Source organism: Lolium perenne, chromosome 2 (genome assembly GCF_019359855.2).
Source record: "Lolium perenne isolate Kyuss_39 chromosome 2, Kyuss_2.0, whole genome shotgun sequence".
Classification (NCBI taxonomy): domain Eukaryota; kingdom Viridiplantae; phylum Streptophyta; class Magnoliopsida; order Poales; family Poaceae; genus Lolium; species Lolium perenne.
Window position 1 is genome coordinate 107563133 of NC_067245.2, and position 24787 is coordinate 107587919.

The window sequence follows — 24787 nt, forward strand, 5'->3', positions numbered from 1 at the left end:
TGGAACACTTCCCTAGAAAGAGAATGAAGTTACCTTTTGATTCTATTATGAGAACAAATTATGATGTTGACACTTCGTCTCTTGATAATACTTGATACACACTTTCTGCGCCTAGCTGAAAGGCGTTAAAGAAAAGCGCTTATGGGAGACAACCCATGTTTTTACCTACAGTATTTTTGTTTTATATTTGAGTCTTGGAAGTTGTTTACTACTGTAGCAACCTCTCCTTATCTTAGTTTAGTGTTTTGTTGTGCCAAGTAAAGTCGTTGATAGAAAAGTTCATACTAGATTTGGATTACTGCGCAGTTCCAGATTTCTTTGCTGTCACGAATCTGGGTCTACCTCCCTGTAGGTAGCTCAGAAAATTAAGCCAATTTACGTGCATGATCCTCAGATATGTACGCAACTTTCATTCAATTTGAGCATTTTCATTTGAGCAAGTCTGGTGGCCTAATAAAATTCGTCAATACGAACTGTTCGGTTTTGACAGATTCTGCCTTTTATTTCGCATTGCCTCTTTTGCTATGTTGGATGAATTTCTTTGATCCACTAATGTCCAGTAGCTTTATGCAATGTCCAGAAGTGTTAAGAATGATTGTGTCACCTCTGAACATGTTAATTTTTATTATCACTAACCCTCTAATGAGTTGTTCTAAGTTTGGTGTGGAGGAAGTTTTCAAGGATCAAGAGAGGAGTATGATGCAACATGATCAAGGAGAGTGAAAGCTCTAAGCTTGGGGATGCCCCGGTGGTTCACCCCTGCATATATCAAGAAGACTCAAGCGTCTAAGCTTGGGGATGCCCAAGGCATCCCCTTCTTCATCGACAACATTATCAGGTTCCTCCCCTGAAACTATATTTTTATTCCATCACATCTTATGTGCTTTGCTTGGAGCGTCGGTTTGTTTTTGTTTTTTTTTTTGTTTGAATAAAATGGATCCTAGCATTCACTTTATGGGAGAGAGACACACTCCGCTGTAGCATATGGACAAGTATGTCCTTAGTTTCTACTCATAGTATTCATGGCGAAGTTTCTTCTTCGTTAAATTGTTATATGGTTGGAATTGGAAAATGATACATGTAGTAATTGCTATAAATGTTTTGGGTAATGTGATACTTGGCAATTGTTGTGCTCATGTTTAAGCTCTTGCATCATATGCTTTGCACCCATTAATGAAGAAATACATAGAGCATGCTAAAATTTGGTTTGCATATTTGGTTTCTCTAAGGTCTAGATAATTTCTAGTATTGAGTTTGAACAACAAGGAAGACGGTGTAGAGTCTTATAATGTTTTCAATATGTCTTTTATGTGAGTTTTGCTGCACCGGTTCATCCTTGTGTTTGTTTCAAATAAGCCTTGCTAGCCTAAATCTTGTATCGAGAGGGAATACTTCTCATGCATCCAAAATACTTGAGCCAACCACTATGCCATTTGTGTCCACCATACCTACCTACTACATGGTATTTTCCGCCATTCCAAAGTAAATTGCTTGAGTGCTACCTTTAAAATTCCATCATTCACCTTTGCAATATATAGCTCATGGGACAAATAGCTTAAAAACTATTGTGGTATTGAATATGTAATTATGCACTTTATCTCTTATTAAGTTGCTTGTTGTGCGATAACCATGTTCACTGGGGACGCCATCAACTACTCTTTGTTGAATTTCATGTGAGTTGCTATGCATGTTCGTCTTGTCTTAAGTAAGAGAGATCTACCACCTTATGATTAAGCATGCATATTGTTAGAGAAGAACATTGGGCCGCTAACTAAAGCCATGATCCATGGTGGAAGTTTCAGTTTTGGACATATATCCTCAATCTCATATGAGAAAATTATTAATTGTTGTTACATGCTTATGCATAAAAGAGGAGTCCATTATCTGTTGTCTATGTTGTCCCGGTATGGATGTCTAAGTTGAGAATAATCAATAGCGAGAAATCCAATGCGAGCTTTCTCCTTAGACCTTTGTACAGGCGGCATAGAGGTACCCCTTTGTGACACTTGGTTAAAACATGTGCATTGTGATGATCCGGTAGTCCAAGCTAATTAGGACAAGGTGCGGGCACTATTAGTATACTATGCATGAGGCTTGCAACTTATAAGATATAATTTACATGATACATATGCTTTATTACTACCGTTGATAAAATTGTTTCATGTTTTCAAAATCAAAGCTCTAGCACAAATATAGCAATCGATGCTTTTCCTCTATGGAGGACAATTCTTTTACTTTCAATGTTGAGTCAGTTCACCTATTTCTCTCCACCTCAAGAAGCAAACACTTGTGTGAACTGTGCATTGATTCCTACATACTTGCTTATTGCACTTATTATATTACTTTATGTTGACAATATCCATGAGATATACATGTTACAAGTTGAAAGCAACCGCTGAAACTTAATCTTCTTTTGTGTTGCTTCAATGCCTTTACTTTGAATTGTTGCTTTATGAGTTAACTCTTATGCAAGACTTATTGATGCTTGTCTTGAAGTGCTATTCATGAAAAGTCTTTGCTTTATGATTCACTTGTTTACTCATGTCATATACATTGTTTTGATCGCTGCATTCACTACATATGCTTTACAAATAGTATGATCAAGGTTATGATGGCATGTCACTCCAGAAATTATCTGTGTTATCGTTTTACCTGCTCGGGACGAGCAGAACTAAGCTTGGGGATGCTGATACGTCTCCGACGTATCGATAATTTCTTATGTTCCATGCCACATTATTGATGTTATCTACATGTTTTATGCACACTTTATGTCATATTCGTGCATTTTCTGGAACTAACCTATTAACAAGATGCCGAAGTGCCGATTCTTTGTTTTCTGCTGTTTTTGGTTTCAGAAATCCTAGTAACGAAATATTCTCGGAATTGGACGAAATCAACGCCCGGGGCCTATTTTGCCACGAAGCTTCCGTAAGTCCGAAGAGGAGACGAAGTGGGGCCACGAGGGCCACACCCTAGGGCGGCGCGGCCCCCCTTGGCCGCGCGGCCCCGTGGTGTGGGGCCCTCGTGCTGCCTCCCCGACCTGCCCTTCCGCCTACTTAAAGCCTCCGTTGCGAAACCCCGGTGCGAGAGCCACGATACGGAAAACCTTCCAGAGACGCCGCCGCCGCCGATCCCATCTCGGGGGATCCAGGAGATCGCCTCCGGCACCCTGCCGGAGAGGGGAATCATCTCCCGGAGGACTCTACGCCGCCATGGTCGCCTCCGGAGTGATGTGTGAGTAGTCTACCCCTGGACTATGGGTCCATAGCAGTAGCTATATGGTTGTCTTCTCCCCATTGTGCTTCATTGTCGGATCTTGTGAGCTGCCTAACATGATCAAGATCATCTATCTGTAATTCTATATGTTGTATTTGTTGGGATCCGATGAATAGAGAATACTTGTTATGTTGATTATCAAAGTTATGTCTATGTGTTGTTTATGATCTTGCATGCTCTCCGTTACTAGTAGATGCTCTGGCCAAGTAGATGCTTGTAACTCCAAGAGGGAGTATTTATGCTCGATAGTGGGTTCATGCCTGCATTGACACCGGGACGGTGAGAAAGTTCTAAGGTTGTGTTGTGCTGTTGCCATTAGGGATAAAACATTGATGCTATGTCTAAGGATGTAGTTGTTGATTACATTACGCACCATACTTAATGCAATTGTCTGTTGCTTTGCAACTTAATACTGGAGGGGGTTCGGATGATAACCTGAAGGTGGACTTTTTAGGCATAGATGCAGTTGGATGGCGGTCTATGTACTTTGTCGTAATGCCCAATTAAATCTCACTATACTCATCATAATATGTATGTGCATGGTCATGCCCTCTTTATTTGTCAATTGCCCAACTGTAATTTGTTCACCCAACATGCTGTTTATTTTATGGGAGAGACACCTCTAGTGAACTGTGGACCCCGGTCCAATTCTCTATACTGAAATACAATCTACTGCAATACTTGTTCTACTGTTTTCTGCAAACAATCATCTTCCACACAATACGGTTAATCCTTTGTTACAGCAAGCCGGTGAGATTGACAACCTCACTGTTTCGTTGGGGCAAAGTACTTTGGTTGTGTTGTGCCGGTTCCACGTTGGCGCCGGAATCCCTGGTGTTGCGCCGCACTACATCCCGCCGCCATCAACCTTCAACGTGCTTCTTGACTCCTACTGGTTCGATTAAACATTGGTTTCTTACTGAGGGAAACTTGCCGCTGTGCGCATCACACCTTCCTCTTGGGGTTCCCAACGGACGTGTCAACCACACGCATCATGTGCTAACGGTGTTGTGAACAAAAAACATACATGTCATTGATGATGTGCTCCTCTATCACGCACAATTTTTTTGATTGGCTGTTGTTGTGTGAAGGTACATATGCACACTCGTCAACCTCTACGAAGCATGAGTTGATGAAACAAGCTTTAGAGATCTACTTACGGATGAGTGGTTTAAACCCCACACTTGGACTACACAAGATCTCTCAAGAAGAGCACACTGACACTTTTGATGAAGTGAGCTCCTTATACTGACGGTCTCATGCTATAATATTTGAGTGTTGATTCACTTTCGTTGTGACTTTGTAGTATTCATGGGAAGTGAAGGTACATTGAATAAATTCCAAGCCATCCCGCTGAAGAACATTCACATGGTGATCCCCAAGTTCAAGCAAGTCTATATCCAAACTCTACATAATGATAATGATGATTTGTCCTCGAGGACGACTCTCTTTCAATCGGCGGGGGGGGGGGGGGGGGGGGGGGGGCAAAACATAAACACATTCAAGTCCGATATCATCAAAGCATGGAAGCCAATAAGGAAGAAGAAGCTCCGAGCGAAGGTACACTCGAGTCTCCAATCATTCAAGCATTCAAGTCTGCGACCTTATCAACTCAAGACCGAAGTCTCCGAAACCCAAGGACATGCCTCTGTGGAGACCAAGACTAGAATCTTCACCCCAATCGACTGGAGACTCCGGCCAGATTGATCCGCCTGCACCAAGTCAACTCAGGCCGCCCATGTACCCCCTAGGATATTTCCCTTTATGCCTAAAATGCACCTAGCTCGTGGCTGGCTATATATATGCCCCCACCCCCACTTGAAAACCCTGGACTACTTGATGTTGTATTAGAATTATGCTTATGCAACTATTCCCTATGGGAATTAGAAAAAACCCCTCCTCTTTTAAACACTAAATCTTAGAGTTGTATCCAAGGCTCCTCCTTGTGATTGGATCTCTTTCACGAGTAAAATCTATGGCTATTGATCTCTTGCTTCGCAACTCTATCAATTGTAAATCTCTTTGCTCTTGGAACAATATCCTTTGCTTGGCAATATTTCAACTTGTAATTCTGCCTTTTCTAGATACTATTGAGTTGGTGATTCGTGCCAACAAGGGCAACTGGTGTGTGTGTAGTGTGAGTTTGTATCTTTGTTTCCCTCTCACGTTATTCCCCATGTTGTTCGCGTTTCCTCGAGAATCCCCCTTGAATCCATAAAGATCAGGCCACCCAAGAGGCCAAGAGCCTTGGCCTTCATCATTCACATTTAACTGTGTGATGCTTCTTGGCATACGAGTGAATCACCGTGTACGGCTGAAAATATTTGACCCTTGATGCATGACTTCAATTCCAACAAGGTTTTTAACTTCACTCCTTAACAAATCCTAGACTTTTTGTGATTCATATCCGCTCCAAAGTTGGCCTTGGTCCAAGCACTATCCTCTTGCCACTGCCCACCACACAGCTTTATCCGCGAGGCTAAGATCACGGGATAATTGTATCCCGTGATCTCGGCCCACTACCTTGTTGAAAGCATTGGCTACTTTACCCGTGAACTCTTCTTCATCAATATCTTCATTGGGACCGTAGTCATCCGAGTCTGTTGTGTAGCATCGTTTATATATATCCTCTTATGGTTCATGGTGTTATTGTGCATGTCCTCTTGCACGCAACATGCCTCCACATCACCAACTTTATTGGCATGCATATCGCCTCCAACTCATCAACCTCGTAGTCATCATTCTCTTCTTTCTATGCTACTTGTTGGGTCAATGGAGATTTGCTTATTCATCTTGCTTCATGGGAGATGGACTCATTGTTGTGTTGTCCACATCGGGGTCAACAAGTGGTCACTTCGAACCAGACTCCTAGCATCAAATGGGGAGGCACTCCGATTCAAATCAAAGTGCAACCGGGAATCAACCTTCTTATGACAAATAACTCGAGAGACTTGTCTTGTGATTTGGCCACTGTCTCCTTGTATGTAACCCAACGTTGCTCCGAGTTGAATGGCACTGTCTTCCAACGAATGTGCATTTCAACAACATTATGCCTTCCCTCCAATTCGACTACGTCGCTTGGGTCCATCCAAATTAAAACATTCCTCACTTTTCCAAAACCTCGGCATAGTTAGGACTACGATCAAACACCATCACATCCTCCAAGTCAACCTTAACACTGTCTTTCAAAAAAGCCTCCTTATCATCATGCTGAACATTAAAAATTCCTGCCATCTAAGAAATATTTTTAACAACCAAATGCATCAAGGATAAGTACCTTCACTAAGATATGGATTTGAAAAATGCAATAACAATGATAAGTACCTTCATCAATATCTTCATTGGGACCGTAGTCATCCGATTCTGTTGAAAAATGCATCAAGGATAAGTACCTAGACATGCCAGCAGTAGCTCCAAATCTTAACCACATACCTTAACCCTAACTAGAGCTAGGCTTAACTAAAACTAACAAAACCCTAACCCTAACCTACAAATCTTAAGCATAATGCTTCATAGCCATCGTACACGCCACCATTTCCCAACACAACAAGAATAAACCAACCATATTTTGGTCAAATGCAATTTCTAGGGTTATAAAGATCTAGACAAATGGTGCCTTGGACAAAACCAATGGAGATGGACGGGAGTACCATGACACACTTGGGGGAGTTCAAATCCACGAAACAAATCCACCTAAAATGGGGATTTGAGAGGGGGTGAGTTGGAGCGTTCAACGACGAGCAGCTAGAACAGGGGCTCCACGCCTGCGAGGTAGTCTTCTGGCGCCAGTAGGCCCGCCTCCAGGACTTCGTCGAATCTTTATGCAGAAAAAGGTATTTACTTATGAGCATTCCTCATCTCAATCTGTACACAAGTGACAAGTGTGAGCAGAAATATTTACTTCGGAGCGTTCCTCATCTCAATCTTTACAAGTGCGACCCTACAGACTTGCAGCAAAGCTATACCAATCTCCGCTAAAAAGCATCGAAGTGAATTATTGACATATAATCTGAGTAGACTAAGATCACTGTGCTAGGTTACATATAGCTTTCTTGGTTCCTTAACGTAGCACAGTCATCTTACTAGTATATAAAAAATTCTAGTGTCACTTTCCCATTCTACACTTGGTGTCTCCTTTTCCTCTGATATGCAGACATACGGCCGGCCGTACGTGCCCTAACTACAAAACTTTTGCTCCACGAAAATATCAAATGGAAAGAGGACACATTGCGTCAGATGCAAGAGAAAATGGCAAAACACAATGCAGTCAACAAAGCTCTCATTTCATACATTCTTTTTGTCAAGCCATATAACAAATTTAAACAAAACCAGTCACGACTAATTTATGTGAAAGTGATTTTTGTCACTCTTTTATTTTTATGTGAGAAGTGATATTTGTTATTGTCTGTGGAGTTCACACTCAAAATAGCATAGTGACGGCGAGAGATAGAGCGCGACGTGCGCAGCGTGGGAGGGGGCACCTGCGCGCATGCACCACGAACCTCACGAAGAGAAGTGGAAGGAAGAGGAAAACAACCGCCGGCCGGCAACCTGTCCGGCCTTCGACGACCGACCGCCGACTATAGTTAGCTAGGTAGCGCCCCGGCCGGCCGGCAGCCGTACATGGCCGCCACCATGGCCGGCGTCTCTATGCCGGCCACGGTCACGCCACCGGCGCCCCAAGTAGACGCGGTGGCGCCGGTGCCACGGTGGTGGGAGGACGCGGCGATCTCATTGGGGCTGGTGGCCGTGCAGCTCGCCGGCGCGGCGTACATGGTGGTGCTGACGCCCATCCTGGCGCTCGGCCTCGACCCGCTCTTCCTCGTCACCTTCGGCAGTCTCTCCACCGGTCTCTTCACCCTCCCTTTCGCCGTCAACCTCGAGAGGTGAGGTGTCTCGCATGCATGCGCAATGCATCGAGCAAATCCAATGCTAATTCATTTGCTGACCTTCTTGTTTCTTGTGTGGCAGGAACAAATGGCCGTCGGAGCTGAGCAACCGGCTGGTCCTTCAGTTCGTCTTGCTGTCTCTGGGAGGGTAAGAAACTAATCCAGCTATTGTTCACATTCGTGAGCAGCATGCGATTGCCTTACATCTTCGAACAAGGTCTTATGTTCTGCATGCAGGGTGACTGTGTTCCAAGCTCTGATGCTACACGGCATGAAGAAGACATCCCCAGCCATCGCATCCGCGATGCCGAACCTCGCTCCCGGACTCATCTTCGTCGTCGCTGGCTGCCTCAGGTATCCTTTGTTCTCCTCTGCTTATCTCTGTCTCAAGGGCCGATAGCGTGACCATTCATGCGTAATTGCAGGTTTGAGAGGGTTGATCTCAAATGCCAGTACACGAGAGCCAAGATACTGGGGACCCTTCTCTGCCTTGGGGGAGCCATCACCATGAGCATCCTGCAGAGCCCCACCGCTCCACCAGGTCGAAGACCGCCGGACCTTGCAGCAGCAAAGTCACACCAGGACTGGGTGATCGGCTGCGTGTGCCTCCTGGGTGCGGTGCTCATGCTCTCAGGCACAATAATCTTGCAGGTTCCATGAACCCATCATATAACTTAATTACCCTGAAATGCCTCCATATGTTCTTACCAAGGCACAATAGTCCTCTTCAACATGATGCAGGCGGCAACCATGATCCATTTCCCAGCACCGTTTACACTCTGCTCCGTGACGTCGCTGATAGGGGCCGTGATGACTGGGTTGTTCCAGGTCGCCACCGCAGGGAGGCTCAGTCCTGGGACACCTCAGATCAGCACCGAAATAATCCTCTCCCTTGTGTTTGTGGTACTTGCGACTGCTGCATAATTATAGAAGATTTTTATGATGTGTACTGAAATAACCAGCTACTAAGATCCACATACATTAACAGGGCGGGCTGGTGAGCTCGGTGTGCATCATGTTCCAGACATGGGCGCTGGAGAAGAAGGGGCCTGTGGTTGTCTCACTGTTTAGCCCGACACAAACCGTTGGTACGGCAATATTCTCGGCGCTGTTCTTGGGACGGGAGGTGCAACCAGCAAGGTAACATTCATTCTCGGACAGGACCTCACTTGAAGAAAAAATGATCATGCATACATACCCTGACTTCCTGAGATAGAGCTCATGCATGATCAAAGTAAAGTTTCCCTGAAAAGAACTAGTCTGCACTGATCGCATTTACGTTTTGATAGAACATATATTGCCAGATTCGTGACATTCGTCTAGTGGTTTTTGTCTTTTCGATTGCAAGATGGCAAACAACAGGCTGATTTTTTTGGGGATATTGTTGCAGCATGCTAGGGATGGTATTTCTTTTCTCCGGTCTTTACTTAGTCCTGTGGGCAAAGAAGAAAGAAGGCCAAGTTCTTCTTGCAGACAGGGTGGTGGCATATGGAACAGAAGACGATGTAGAGAAACCATTGCTGCTTCCACATTAGCATTCTTCTCTTGTGTTATAAGCTTATATCTCAGACAGACAGGGTACATGAATGTATAGTTTTCTTTCTTTGATCTTTGCTAACAACTAGTTGTATGTTGTACTGACTAGTGTGATAGGATTGAATAGTTCAGTAGTATGAGACTGTAGAGCACAGATATTGGTAAAATGGAAGGAATTAGCCCCAAGAAAAATACCAGCGCACATCTTCTATCAGTACTTGGCAAGTTGCCTCACTCCTAACACCTGTAATTTGAAGATTGAATTTTGCTAGGTTAGCAGGCATGCCAGGAACAAACAAATAGTTTACTGAAAAGCTAGAGTCCAAATAATATATATCATTGAAGTTTGTTGAATCATTTGAGTGCCATGGATAAAAAAAAATATTGACATCCAATAACTCATCCAAAAACTGCAGATGTCAGTTCCGAGTTCAAAATTGTCATGTTTATTGAATATTACAATGTACATTGAAACTCAAATTACACCATTTCACAAAATTTGCATTGGTCCAAACAATGAATTTGCTTATACACTGTTGCTCCAGATTAGAAGTCAGTCAGCTAAGCTCTGTACAATGAAAAAATAGAACGTATAAGTTTCTACAAATCCCAGATAATAATGCATACAGAGATTATACATCAGCACTGAGTGCTAAAACTCCGCAGAACCAGGGACCCTGGGAAATGGAATGGCATCTCTAATGTTGTCTATTCCAGTTGCAAACTGTACAAGTCGTTCAAATCCAAGACCAAAACCAGCATGAGGAACTGAAATAGAAAAGGTAGAAGTTTGTTAAGTCCAATTACTAGAACAAAAGGCCAATACAGTAAGATATAGCTACCTGAGAATTTCGAATGATGAACAAAAAAGCAAGATAATTTATCAGAAGTTATCAGTTTTCCATGGTTACGGTACTTAACCTGATCCATATCGCCGCAGATCCAAATACCACCAGTAGCTATCTTTGTTTAGATTTGCTTCATCCAACCGTGCTTCAAGGTAATCAAGACGTTCTTCCCTCTGACTTCCTCCAATGAGTTCACCAACCTGAAAGTGAACAAAAGCATAAATATGATGACAAAGCTGTTTGTTCAAATTTATAAAAGCTTTCTATTCCATTTAATTCATTTGTATACTAAATTCAATAGGATGAGACGTTTAAGGTTTTGCCTATGTGCTTACCCGAGGAACCAATAGGTCCATTGCAGCAACTGTTTTCCCATCATCGTTTTGTCGCATATAGAAAGCTTTGATATCCTAAAGATAATGATAGTTAATTTAGGACATGATAGCTTTCTTGATGAACAAGTTAAATACAGGTGTTCAATACAAAACCTTTGGATAATCTCGGATTATTACAGGACGCCCACCAAAAGCGACTTCTGTGATATATCTTTCATGCTCACTTTGCAAATCCAACCCCCATTTTACCTGTGGAAAGTATTTCAGAAGAAAGAATCAGCAAGGACTATGGTTGTTATATAATAATAATCAGTATCATTTCTGCCTTTCACCCTTTGAAAGAATGCACAGTTAAAGCCTACACAATACTACTACTAGTATTAGACTTTATTAGTCTTTGCAGAATCTGGAGCTTAAATATGTACAAGTAGAAAGAGCATAAGCAAAGTTGTAGATACCAATACGAACCAATCAAATCATCCTCAATAACAAGCAACCAAAATGTGTTCAGTCCACATTAACAAGCAGACTTCATCCAAAACTGAAGCCAGAAACACAGCATAAGCCCACAGTCCCATGTGTTGGCAATAAACAAGCCAAGTATGCAGCAAATTTTTCATTATGCAGAAGTATTTACTTGAACTTCCATAAACTATTAAATGAAATTTAAATTACACAACTGCACTATGGGTTCAACAGTACAAGCCTCCTAGGAGGTGAAAAGGGTACAAAAAATGACACAGAGGCTTGAAATGAAACGCAAAAGGCTCTTTGCTGTTTCTTAAAAAAAACTGCACTATGCGTAACAATGAGAAAGTGCTCATAAAAGTCGTGAATTACCGGGAACTCAAATTTCTTGTTGGACCCAATAAGTAGCTTGACAGCATCAGAATATGACATCTGAACAAAGCTTTTCTCAACTACACTCTGGGAAGGGGAAAAATCAACATTTCAGGATTAGTACAAGCATCCCACTGAGCCAAACAAAGATGTACGCCACTGCCATATATGCAGCAACAAAAGAAAGGTACAAATAAGAGCTATACATTTAGTCTATCTATGATCCCTTTCTCAACCCATGTATTAAAAAAATCCATATCTTCTTTGCAGTTCTCGAGAATATGCTTTACCTGCAAGAAAAATTAAAGTAATTAGGTAAACGGTGTTATGTGTAGACATCTACTTGAAAATAAACACACAGCATCCATATCACTGTATTGCACAAAGAAATAACTATTAGCAGAATTAGTATGAAGCAACATTTGATAGACAAGGGCACCTACGACATACTGGAGATATGCACTTGCACAAGCCATGTCATCGTTTAGATCAGCAAAGGCAAGTTCAGGCTCAATCATCTTCACCCAGAACATAAGACACAAAAAGGAGCAGTAAATTCAGTGATCACAAAGTTACAATTATCAAAAGAAAATTTAAAGAACGTTTTGATACCCAAAATTCAGCCAAATGCCTTGTAGTGTTTGAATTTTCAGCTCTAAATGTGGGACCAAATGTGTAAATCTGTAGAAAGCCATGATGCAATGGTATGAGAAGATTAGTTACAGCTGGTCAAAACTACAAGGCTAACTATTTCAAATGAATCGGGCAATAGAAGTTACATCAGATAGAGCTGAAGCGTATGTTTCACCATTCAGTTGTCCAGACACCGTCAGAAATGCTGGTTTGCCGAAGAAATCCTAGTATAATTACATGTAAATAACCACTGTTACAAAAATGACAAAATAATGGAAGCATTACGAATGCTTGAACAACAGTTCTGTGAAGTTAAGCAGCATGCTCAATAGCATATATAACCAGAATGAGACAGACAAAAATTGCTTATAGGGACTCAAGAGTATTTGACATTTGAAAAATCATCAAAGATTTATGTATCAGATAATCACTGCTAGAGTTTACCTGTGACCAATCGACCCTTCCATCCTTCGAAGGAATGCTGTTGACTAGGCAGCCACCTTCAGCATTGTTTGAAAGCTGCAATACAGATGGAAACAAACCAAGCAACTTGATATGAGAAAAAAAATCAGTGGTAAAATCCAAAGCATAGAGCATCTCATCATTCTAAGGAAAATCACCTCGTCAAATATGGACATAGAAATACTTGTAGACTAACAATAAAAAAATGCAATTTACTCAACCCTCGTATAATTGATTTGTAAAAATTGACCAAATGAAAAATACACACCGATCTAGTAGTGCACTCATTCACTGATTTTTTCTAGTGTGAACGGTTTTTGTGGAAAGAACAACCAGTGCTGGCCTCCGCAAGCGTTAGCACCAGAAGCAGTGGAATATGCTTCAGAGTCATAGTCATAGTGCTGAGTTGTATTGAGTTAACTGGTCCCAGTCTTATCCTAGTTGAATAAGGAGTAAGTCCATTCCTCGCAATCTTTTTACTTAAGCAATAAAAAATGTTCAGAAATCTAAACGCTGAGTATGGGAACAATTCCCTTTGCTGCAACCATTGCTATCATTTGGGTCATCCCAATTGCAAACATCATTTTCCATATACTTATTATTCAACACACAATGTGAAGTTCATCTAATCAGCTATGAAGGTACAAAAACTACAAACATATACCTTCCAAACATGAGGATAATGCTACTGACCGACTTAATAGTTATTGATTGCATATAATTTTGCGCTTCACATAAAAGACCCATATTCAATTTTGTGTAAATATTACTATTATAATATGAACACAACAAATCAGCACAAGGAAACACATGATGAGCAGAACATCCCACACAGCAAGTACGTCTTAAACCGTGCATAGTCTATCTGTAGAAGCTTACTGAGAGATACTAACCAAAGTAGTGACATAAAACTGCTCTCCCGCTCCTTCACAATCTGAGGCAGTAATGATAGGGCTTGATACCCAAACAAATCCACTGTCTTGGAAAAATTTATGAGTTGCATATGCCAGAGCATTTCTTACTCTTGCCACCTAAATGAGCACCAAACAGGTCTGTAAGCAATCCTCACTAGAAACTTATATAATAGAGAAGAAGCACAGAACACTAGCCCACTTCTTATATCCATAACTACATGGTAAGAAAGACATGCTCCAAACCAGGATTCATTTTGTTTTAATAGATAAAACTATCAACACGTGCATATAATATATTTATGAGTAGTGATGCTAAATCTGCAGCGAACATTGCCAGATTGCCGCTGACAAGAGATCATATGCATTGCCTTGGCATGTCCATGTCTACAGTCCATAGTCTACTGCAGTCTTACAAACATTTTGCAGTCCTGCAAACTGGTAGAACAGCTCACCACATATATAGTCGCCTATTCTGAAGTATTTTGCAGAACAAAACTTGCTACAACTTGCACGCTAACTTATACGCCGATATAACACAATCAGTAGACATGTCTCTGGTCAATTAATGGATCACAAGGGCATAAATAATTTCCAAGACTCGTGGCTTATGCAACTCTAAATGAACTCAAAACATATGAAACTGGTAATTCCTCAAGAAGAAATAAACAGAAAAAAAATCTAGCAACAAGACCATACTGCACCAAAAGTGTTTGTCCGAGGACGGAGATGTGCCACAGTTCTCAGAAATTCTCTTGATACTCGCTTCTTCTGTATGGGAAAAGATGTGGGGTCACTTTCCCCAATCTGCAAGGAGAGAAGGTAAAAAACTACATCAGAACCAAAAAAAAAAGCACTAAAAATATGTTAATGGAGGATGGAGGGAGATGATAAATTGATAACCATTATCTTATTGCTTGATTGAAATTTGACACGTATGATGTCCCTTATATAGAAAGGATTTAATTGACCACTAAGAGTACAAATGATACGGGTTCGATCTATATATCTAATCTTATCTCTGCCATGAGCATATTGGGTGCATTACCACCTTGAGGTGTACTAGCACACCAGGTTCCTAGTTTTACACTCAAATCCTTAAAATAAACTAACATGCATATACAACGTCACAATTTTTTAGATCCAAATTCACATGCAACTCAAGAAACAAAGAAGACAAAACTATATGTGAATAGTGCCAGAAGGATATTTTTCAGTCTATACTTGAGCTTCATATTATTCATACTTCATAGTCTGATTTTCTTTTTTGTTTCTGTAGTTGTGGATCAAATTTGGACATGAGATTTTATGACGTGTTAGATGTGCATTATATCAATGTCATAAATTAATTTCAGATTTTTTTCGCAATTTTCGGACATGTTTTTATGGCCTACTGCACTAGTACACCTCAAGAGTACTAAATACTAATGAAATGTATATGCCCTCAAATAACTATCCTTCCTATTTAAATAATATTGCATATTTATTAGAATATTACTGAATCTTATATTCGTGCACGTACCAACTAAGCTGCACCAATCCTTTTTAGCAGCGTTAGCATTCAAAAGAGAGATCTTAACTTACTACTTACTAAGCAAGTATTCCCGCTGTACCCAACGTGCATAATAGGAAGTATTGACATTTAAACAGAAATACAGAACTTAGGCAACGCTTAGGAGGCATGCGCTGCAGAAGGGACAAGTAAAGGAAAAATATAGGCAGAACGAATTACCAAAATGATCTTTGAAACCTTTAGCTCCACTTTCTGCTTACCGCCTTGGCTGCTTGTTACAACTCCCTCCACTAACACTGATGCGCCGGTAGCGATAGAGTCTATCTGACACCCACAGTTGCAAATGTAAGATGTATTACAATCGTTTAACCATTAACTGCAACTAATGCGGTGTATAATCAGAAGCATAAATAAAATTAACAGATCACAACATCCGTGATTATGGGTAAAATACTAAAATCAGTATTTTACCCCATTCAAATACAATTATACAATATATATAGTTTTATACACAACAATCACAGCGCTGAGGTGCACGCTGGAGGCATGACGGTAGCTCATTATCCTTTTAGTTGCTGTGTCTTTGTCCAAATGCATATTAAACAGAAGTACGACCAGTCTGATTCATGGCACGAAACAAACATCAGAGTTGGCCCTCACGTTTTTACAATGTAACTACTGGACTAATTGATATATTTTTCCTGACCACAAGAATAATGGAAGACGCATCGCATAAATAGCATTTACTCTCTATGTACTTCCAGATGATTGTAGTTTCTTGATACAGCAATTTGTAACTTGTAGATCTAGCAAGTAGTAGACAAGTACATACCTGGTCATACCCTTCAGTTTCAGGAGTTAACACGCATTGCATATTGGACAAGCAAGAGCCATCATTAACCTAAACAATAGAGAGTCATGATGTATTAGACCCTGGAAGAATAAAAACTCCAGTCTGTAGACAAAAATAAGTTTTGAAGTGGTTTTTCAGCTCTAATGCAACACGTTGACTATGTATCAAAATGCTAGCAAATGAAAAAAGATGATTACTTTCAAAGTATTTTACAAGTCCAACTATTATTTCCACTTAGCCGATATAATTCTACATATACTAGTCAAAGTTTCAAAAGATTGACCAAGTCAATCCCACAAAGATTTTACCTACGGAGCAAGAGGGGGCACTCTTTTTGCTAGGGAAATATCCAGCCTCCATACTAATTTATTTATGTCACAGCATATGAGATACTTGGATTCACTATGTTATTATTATGTATACAAAGACCACCCATTCTGCTAGTGTGTGAGGATGAGGGTCTCCCAGCTCACCCTAATGGCAGTCAGGCTACTTATCCAATGTGTACTCAAAAGAGAAAATGCATGAAGATGAAACACCTCACATGACTATCACAAGAGGCTAGTCATAGAAAGCTTTTCCAAACTCCTAGCTCACCTGTGAGATCCTATAATGGCAATCAGGCTAGTTATCCAGTATGTGGTGAAAAGAGAATATGCAGTCTGGCCTTGGTTTTCAGTCTCTAATGCAACTCACCTAATAAACCCGATAAGTTAAAGAAAAAATAAGTCTTAGGATGTACTAGACCGCTGAATAAAATAATAATACTCCCTGTGTAGACAAAAATAAGTTGCATTCAATTTTCAGTCTGTAATGCAACTGACATTAAAACACCTATAAGTGGCAATCAGGCTAGTTACCCAAATATGTGGTGAAAACAGAATATTCAGTCTGGTGCCTCGCAATTTTTAGCATGCCCATATATATTCCTGGTATAATGCTGTTAATACTTCAACGTTTTGCTACCTTGGATATAAGTGAAGGCATCATTGAATGGTTTAGCAAAATACATACACATAGCTGGTCAAGGATCCCATTAAGTCACAAGATTATACAGCACAACAGGCTCACGGAATGAATATGACCAAATCGTCATTTGGTAAAGCCATTGTGACCCAATCTCTGTTTCTAAGCTCGCAATATATGTCTTTTTTTTTTCTGGAAAAACATCCATACCATGGTCAGTTTAACATAGCATATACTGCACCACAACAAGTACTCCGAAATAATGCAAGTTATCTGAAATGTCAGATAGCAGTCCTCTAGATGACTTTTCTCTCATATCTCCAAGTCTTAGATCATCAAATCGTATGCAGCAACATTTGTGCCGAAACAAATTCGCAAAACTACACGCCTGGCCACTTGAGTCAGTCAATGGCAAGGCAAAAACTATAGCAAATGGAGCATGGTAATTGGAAACCGTAGCAACAAGAGTATCGTTCCTCCTCTCACCTCGACGAATGTGACGTTCCTCTGGGCGCGGCAGGTGCGCACCCAGCCGCGCACGGTGAGCTCCTTCCCGACCCACGCGGCGCCTTCGTCCTCCCCGCCCTTCACTTCCGACACCCTTATCCTCCGCCGGAACTCCCCCACGGTGTCCCCCGTCGCCGCGCTAGCTGTGGGGGGAGGCGCGGCGGCCTGCGCGGCGGCGCAGTAGCGGCGCCACCCGGAGGAGGCGGCGAGCGGCGTCGGAAGGAGGGAGAGGCCAGTAAGCGGCCGGAGGCGGCGCGGTGCCAGCCGGAGAAGGCGGCAGGCGGCAGCGGCGGCCGCCATCGTCGTCGATGACGGAGCTCGGGTGTGCGGGGTTTACTACAGCTATCGCGGCCTATCTGCTGCTTGCTTTGTGAGCCGTCCGTTTCATGATACGATGGAACACGCCTTCCTAACCCTTTTGCGCCTCCTATAAATTTACGCTTTCCGTCTTCGTTTACGTATCCTGAGGTTCTAGCTCTCTGCGGTTGCGGTGGTGCTAATCAGACGAGGATCACATGATCACGTCACATGCGATAACCTCCAATCAAATGAGACGCCAACCGAATCAAATCACATGCCAGCGGCGAGGAGTATAAGAAATCAATCGCTCGTGGAGTGTCATTTCTAATCCCTAGAGAGAGAGAGAGACTCCTACTCGCTTCTCTCACCTCAACCACCAAGAACAGGATGGAGAGCTCCAACGGCAAGCCACCGCAGGGCAAGGAGGAGGGCAAGGCGGCGGAGGGGTCGATCGGAGGGTACGAGTCGCTGCACAGGCTCCTCCAGTCCAACCTCTCCCCCGAGCTCTTTAAGGTCAGAATCACTCGCTCCGTCGTCTGGTTATCTGAATTTGGGAATATGTTCGTCAAAATGAAAAAAAGATCTTGAAGGGCCTGACGAACTTTTTGAGAAAAAAATTATAGCTGGTTATCCAGGCAAAGTTATCTGTCAGATAGCCACAAACTTCTAGTGGAATAATCGATTCAGTGTGACAGCAATCCTATATGTAGCGGTTGTAATGGCTTTGATAGTGATTGATGACAAATTACATGTCTGTCTCTTCTTTTCCGTTCAAAATATGTTAGTACATATATTCAAGGAGTTCTTGTGTATTTCGAGAGCTCCTAGTCAGACATACTTCTGGTTATTCCACAAGATCAGAGGCTATGGAGTTTAATTATGTCTCATCTCACTGGCCACTTGAGACACTCAGTTTGGGCAATAGGATATCCATCTCTGAATTTGTTCAAATTGTGTGGTTACGTGGATTTGTGTGTGATTTAATATTCAGGCTCCCTGAGAATCTAAAAAAAATGCTTTTCGGGATATAGTGATGATATTTAGGTTCTTTTATAATAGGAATATTTAGGTTCCATTTGCTTATACTGAATTTTCCTTAACTCATATTCTCTACTTTCTGACAGGAGGCAAGCCGGCTGCTTCTGGGGCTGAATTGTGCACGCCCTCTTGAGGCCATTTCACTGCCTGGGGCCACAACAGATCTTGCAGAAGCGCACGATTTTGATGTGCAGGTTATTTACAAATAAATTTCATTTATTTTGAATTGCAGTGGTAGGTTATGAAATGATCGTGTAATCTGCGGATATCCTATGCTTCAAAAACCAGCAGCAGCTTGTTTCAACTATTTGTTTGTTTTTCCTTCCTTGAAACTATTAACCTGTTTGCTACTTGTATTACAGGCATTCCGTTTTAATGCTGACAAAGAACAGATGAGGCAACCACGAATTGTTCGGGTTGGTCTGGTTCAGAACTCAATTGCTGTTCCAACAACTTGTCACTTTGCTGATCAAAAGAAGGCTATCATGGAGAAAGTAAAACTCATCGTAGATGCAGCTGGTGCTTCTGGTGTCAATGTCTTGTGCTTACAGGTACTTCTAAGATTAGCCATCTGGTTTTCTCTTGAAACTCATACTATCTACATCTTCATTTTCAAACCTGGCGTTTGTATTAATATTCTTTCTCCTATTAGTCTAAGAGGTTCAATACTGTTAATACATATTCTTTCTCCTGTTAATACTCTGCTTGCCATATGCTGAGCTTCAACTTCTGCCAGCTAAAAGCTCAAGCAATCATTTACTGGTCATATGCCCATCATCTTGAGAAATTGAATCCCACGTGTATTTGAATAAGCCAGAAGCTGTTAGCCTGTCGCTTTTGTGGCTTCTTAATCACCCAACATTTGCCAGGGCAGGGAAAAAGTCATCTACCTTGCAATTCCTCAAATATACTTTTATCCAAACAAAGCCTTAGCTTCTTCGAAACGCTCAAGCCAGTCCACACTAGCTATATGTTGCTATCTTCCGTATAGTTTTGCTTATATTCTCCACCATAAGCATATCATTTATAGTGATTCATAACCCCCAATTTCAGGAAGCCTGGACAATGCCTTTTGCCTTCTGCACGCGTGAAAAACGGTGGTGTGAGTTTGCCGAGCCTGTTGATGGAGAGTCTACTCAATTCCTTCAAGACCTTGCACAGAAATATAACATGGTAATTGTTAGCCCGATCCTTGAAAGGGATATAAACCATGGAGAGATTATATGGAATACCGTTGTTGTAATTGGAAATAATGGCAACATAATTGGCATTCATCGGAAGGTATGCACATCAGTACCTCTCTGGTGGTTTAGTTTTTTGTTTTCCTTCTACCTGAAAGCATTTCTAGTCTCTAACTGAACACTACTCCAGAATCACATCCCAAGAGTTGGCGACTTCAATGAGAGCACATATTATATGGAAGGTAACACGGGGCATCCGGTGTTTGAAACAGCTTATGGAAAAATTGCTGTAAACATCTGCTATGGCAGGCATCATCCCCTCAATTGGCTTGCATTCGGCCTCAACGGAGCTGAAATAGTTTTCAACCCATCTGCAACTGTTGGTGAACTCAGTGAACCAATGTGGCCTGTTGAGGTCAGATAAAACTATACATGTGTTTCCAGTAAAGAATTCAAAAAAATTGGGATGCATAGTTTGTATTATTATTTTTTAATATTTCCGTTGTTATTCATGCTGAAGCGACCCTGATGCTAAGTTTGTGTCATTTCAGGCAAGGAATGCTGCAATTGCGAATAGCTACTTTGTCGGATCAATTAACCGGGTAGGCACAGAGGTATTCCCGAACGCATTCACCTCTGGTGATGGGAAACCTCAGCATGCCGACTTTGGTCATTTTTATGGATCCAGCCATTTCTCGGCGCCTGATGCTTCTTGCACCCCGTCGCTTTCTCGCTACCGAGATGGCTTGATGATATCTGACATGGACCTCAACTTATGCCGCCAGATAAAAGACAAGTGGGCCTTCCGCATGACTGCTCGATATGACATGTATGCCAACTTGCTTTCAGAGTACATGAAGCCAGATTATAAGCCCCAAGTCATCTCCGATCCATTGATTAATAAGAGGAAGGCATAATTCTGGATCGTTTGGGTCTACAGACATGCATATTCTCTTTGTCCACATATGTTGTATAAAAATAAAGTGTACACATTTTGATTAAGTTTCCTTAGTCTGCTTTACTCAATGTTGGAAACATCCATATTCATTATTTTGTGAATTTTCAAGAAAATGTTCCTTGAATAAAAATACACCTCACCATGTCCCATAGATTAAAGGAATCTCAGTTGGATTTACATTTAGACATGTGCACAACGAAGGATCATTGTTCGTTCAGCCGAACAAGTGGGAGCATAGTGCCGTGCACTGCACTCTTTTTACACTAGGCGGTCACAAATGTTTGTGCCAGGCTAAGAAAAAATTGATTCAGTTATCGGCTTATTGTCTTGTTGATCCTTTCTTCTTTTGTCAGAAATCTCCTCTTGAGTTAACAACACATATTATCAGCTACTCGCTGCGTACCTAATTATAAGACGTTTTGACAATTCAATCTGATCTCCCAAAATGTCTTATATTTATGAACAGAGGTAGTACTTGTTACTGGATACATGTTGCTCCTTCCATGTCACCAATCTTTTCAGGAAATCCATCACCATCAACCGAAAAAATCCCAGAATTGCATATCTGAAACAGGCCAGACTGACTTATACTTCTCAATAAGATTGGACGCTTGGAGGAAAAGACGTGGGTGTTATGATGCAACCAAGGTCCCCATGTTCCTGAGGTACGCAATCTGCAGAAAAGATATCGAACCATTCAGATTTAGATAATTTAAAGCAACAGGACACTGATTTCATAATGCATGGCAATGCCCATTACACATGAACTAAACAGTATCCAAAGCCCAAAGGTTATCTGACTGGCCTGCATCGTTGTTGCAGATGGGTTGAGGCCGAGCTTTGACTGGCCTGCATTCGGCCTCAGCATCGTTGTTGTGGCGTTGCTGGTCCGGGTTGGGAGGGGGAGTCGTGGACCGAGACTGTTTGCCGTCGCCCACCTCGACCACCAAGGTTCGGCCGCCCTTTCCGAAGAAGTGTAGGAGGGTACATGCCAACTTCGACGGATCAGGGCTCGGGATCAGCATGCGAACCAGACCCAACCTCGGAAGGGAGCGGGAGTCCATAGTGACAAGCTTGCTACTGGCATGGGAAATCAGCTCCAGGAAGGGTTCCTTCCTCGCCTCCTCAGGAATGTCGTGCACCAGAACCCAAACCTCGGAGAGAGTAGCAACGGTCTCAGGATCCAAACACGATGGCTTGATAGACACCTTGATGTTTTTGGTTGTCAGTATGGTCGTCTCACTCCAAGATAGGGTGTGGAGAAGCTCAGTGTAGGGGAACACCACCGCAAACTCAGAAGGCGATATCTCGCTCACATTCCACACACAAGTCGACTCAAACTGAGAGAGCTCAACGCAGATCGTGTTAACCGTCACCTCCACAGTAAACGGAAGGTCCTGCATCAGGAGCACTCTGATCTCGGTCAAGTGCTGCGGAAAACGAATCTCAGCCCTTCCCATGTCGATGTAGTAGAAACCTCTATCGATCCCGTGCCCAAATATTTGAGCACCTCTTGCTTTCTACGCCTGAAACGGTCAATGCACGCGACACCCAATCCATTGTAACCCGCTCTCCTAGTCCCCTTAGAGCATGTCTAACAGACCCCGTAAAAGGGGCAAACCCGTATAATAACCGCCGATTTGAGGGTTTCGGCTCTACCCGGCCGTCTAGCACGCCCCGTAAAAACGGCACCCGCATCGTTTTTTGTTGTTTTGGATTACGGGGCGGGTCGTCGCCCCCTACTTGTGCGGGGTGGGAGCGGGGATAGAGGGCGAAACCAGTATCCCATTTCCGAAAGCGCGCGCGGACATTTCACTTCCCCCCACCCGTTTTCCCCCGCACACCGCCGCAGCCACTCGCGCGCCGCCGCCGGAATCCGTCAGATCCGCGCCCCTCCGCCGTCCGCCGAGCCGCGCCGAGCTGCGTCGACGCCCGCCGCACCCCCGTCGAAGATCCACGTCCCTCCGCGCGCGCCGTCGCCCTCCCGCCGTGGTCTTCTCCGCCGTTTTTCGCCGATGAGTATTCCGCCGCGTTCTTCTTCGTTGCCGCCGGTAAAATGGTCGGATTTGGGGCTGATGTATGGTACACCGTGGTAGATGGCTTCGGAGGATGTCACATGGCGGATTTGGACGCGACGTCGACCGATTGATCCTCGAAGGATTCCGACGAGTTGCTCAACGACGACGAGACGGAGATGATGCTGCTCCTATTCGGCTTGAAGCAAACGGAGGACCGCATGAAGCTGCTGGATCAGCGGAAAGGATCCGTGACGGGGCGTATGTGCATTCCGCGGAACCGCGCGCTCGGCCACGAACAGCTGATGCAAGATTATTTCGCCGAGGTACCGACCTATCCTCCCCGCCTCTTCCGTAGACGGTACCGAATGCGTAGGTCTTTGTTCGAGAGAATCGTGAAAGATTGCGGGGCAAATTGCGATTATTTCAAGCAAAGAAGAAATGCTGCCCAAGTCATGGGATTTAGCCCATATCAAAAAAAAATCTGCCGCCATGAGGGTTATTGCATACGGTATACCAGCAGATTATACCGATGAGTACCTTCGCATTGGTGTGCAAATAACCACGGATTGCGTGCGTATGTTTGCCAAGATGGTGATCAAGTTGTATGGAGAGACGTATCTCCGAGCTCCAAATGAGGATGATACAAAAAGGCTCATGGAGATCAATGAAAAGAGGGGGTGGCCGGGGATGCTTGGTAGTTTGGATTGCATGCATTGGACATGGAAAAATTGTCCAAAAGCATGGCATGGAATGTATTGTGGCAAAAGCCGTGATGCTACCATTGTTCTTGAAGCTGTGGCCTCTCAAGACTTATGGATTTGGCATGCTTTTTTTGGATTGCCGGGGACACTCAACGACATCAACATCTTGAATAGATCCCCTTTGTTTGCAAGACTAGTTAAGGGTGAATCTCCACCTTGTAACTACAAAGTTATGAACAATGAGTACACCATGGGGTACTATCTCACAGATGGTATTTACCCTAACTATGCAACCCTTGTCAAGTCCATAAAAGAAAAAAAGGACAAGGCTTTGACAAGAAAGGAAGCTTGCTTCACCAAAAATCAAGAGGCATGCCGCAAGGATATTGAGAGAGCTTTTGGTGTCTTGCAAGCAAAGTTTGCAATTGTCCGGGGTCCTGCTAGGTTTTGGGACAAGGAAACTCTTGTTGATGTCATGACATGTTGTGTGATTCTTCACAACATGATCATTGAAGATGAAAGAGGTTTGAACTTGCCATGTTTCTATGACAATGTTGGCACCCGAGTGCAGCCCGAGAGGAACCCTGATCGGATTGAAGCTTTTCTTGCAGCTCATCGAGGCATTGAAAATGCCGAGACTCATCACCAGCTCACCCAAGATCTGATTGATCACCATTGGCAGTTGCATGGCCAATGATTTATTACATTCATTTCCCATTGTTGTATGTGTGAAACATTCATTTCCTATTGTTGTATGTGTGAAACATTTGTTATTTGTTTAATTCTTCCATTAGAACATTTGTTGACATTTCCGAAAAACATTATTGTAATAATTATGACGATTATTGTGTGATGTAAAACATTTATTTTATGTGAATGGTCCGTTGGTTCTAATATGCAATTTGTCAAAAAACCCTGTTTTGAGGGGTTGAAAACCCGGACGAGCTAGCAGACCCCGTATCCCCACCCCGTAAAACAGAATATTCTGTTTTACGGGGTGGGGATACGGGGTCTGCTAGCTC

At 42.6% G+C, this 24787-nt stretch overlaps 3 protein-coding genes across 3 annotated transcripts; 2 read left to right on the plus strand and 1 right to left on the minus strand.

Moving 5' to 3' along the window:
* The first annotated feature begins 7736 nt into the window (after positions 1–7736).
* LOC127333702 (WAT1-related protein At5g47470) lies at positions 7737–10033 on the plus strand. The gene is made up of 7 exons (XM_051360108.2): positions 7737–8162; positions 8248–8313; positions 8403–8519; positions 8591–8816; positions 8907–9068; positions 9154–9305; positions 9556–10033. The coding sequence occupies exons 1-7, from the start codon at positions 7900–7902 to the stop codon at positions 9698–9700; spliced, it is 1131 nt and encodes a 376-aa protein (XP_051216068.1). The 5' UTR covers positions 7737–7899; the 3' UTR covers positions 9701–10033.
* Positions 10034–10169: 136 nt separating this feature from the next.
* LOC127333700 (asparagine--tRNA ligase, chloroplastic/mitochondrial) lies at positions 10170–17936 on the minus strand. Its single transcript, XM_051360106.2, has 15 exons — positions 17549–17936; positions 16076–16144; positions 15463–15567; positions 14430–14537; positions 13713–13850; positions 12802–12876; positions 12504–12581; positions 12337–12405; positions 12168–12242; positions 11931–12014; positions 11725–11811; positions 11038–11133; positions 10885–10959; positions 10623–10749; positions 10170–10469 (listed from the first exon to the last, which is right to left on the minus strand). Exons 1-15 carry the CDS (start codon positions 17867–17869, stop codon positions 10354–10356), a joined length of 1623 nt encoding a protein of 540 aa, XP_051216066.1. The 5' UTR covers positions 17870–17936; the 3' UTR covers positions 10170–10353.
* A 135-nt stretch (positions 17937–18071) lies between these two features.
* On the plus strand, positions 18072–21176 carry LOC127333701 (beta-ureidopropionase). The gene is made up of 6 exons (XM_051360107.1): positions 18072–18382; positions 18994–19101; positions 19270–19458; positions 19961–20188; positions 20279–20503; positions 20640–21176. The coding sequence occupies exons 1-6, from the start codon at positions 18257–18259 to the stop codon at positions 21003–21005; spliced, it is 1242 nt and encodes a 413-aa protein (XP_051216067.1). The 5' UTR covers positions 18072–18256; the 3' UTR covers positions 21006–21176.
* The last annotated feature ends 3611 nt before the right edge of the window (positions 21177–24787 follow it).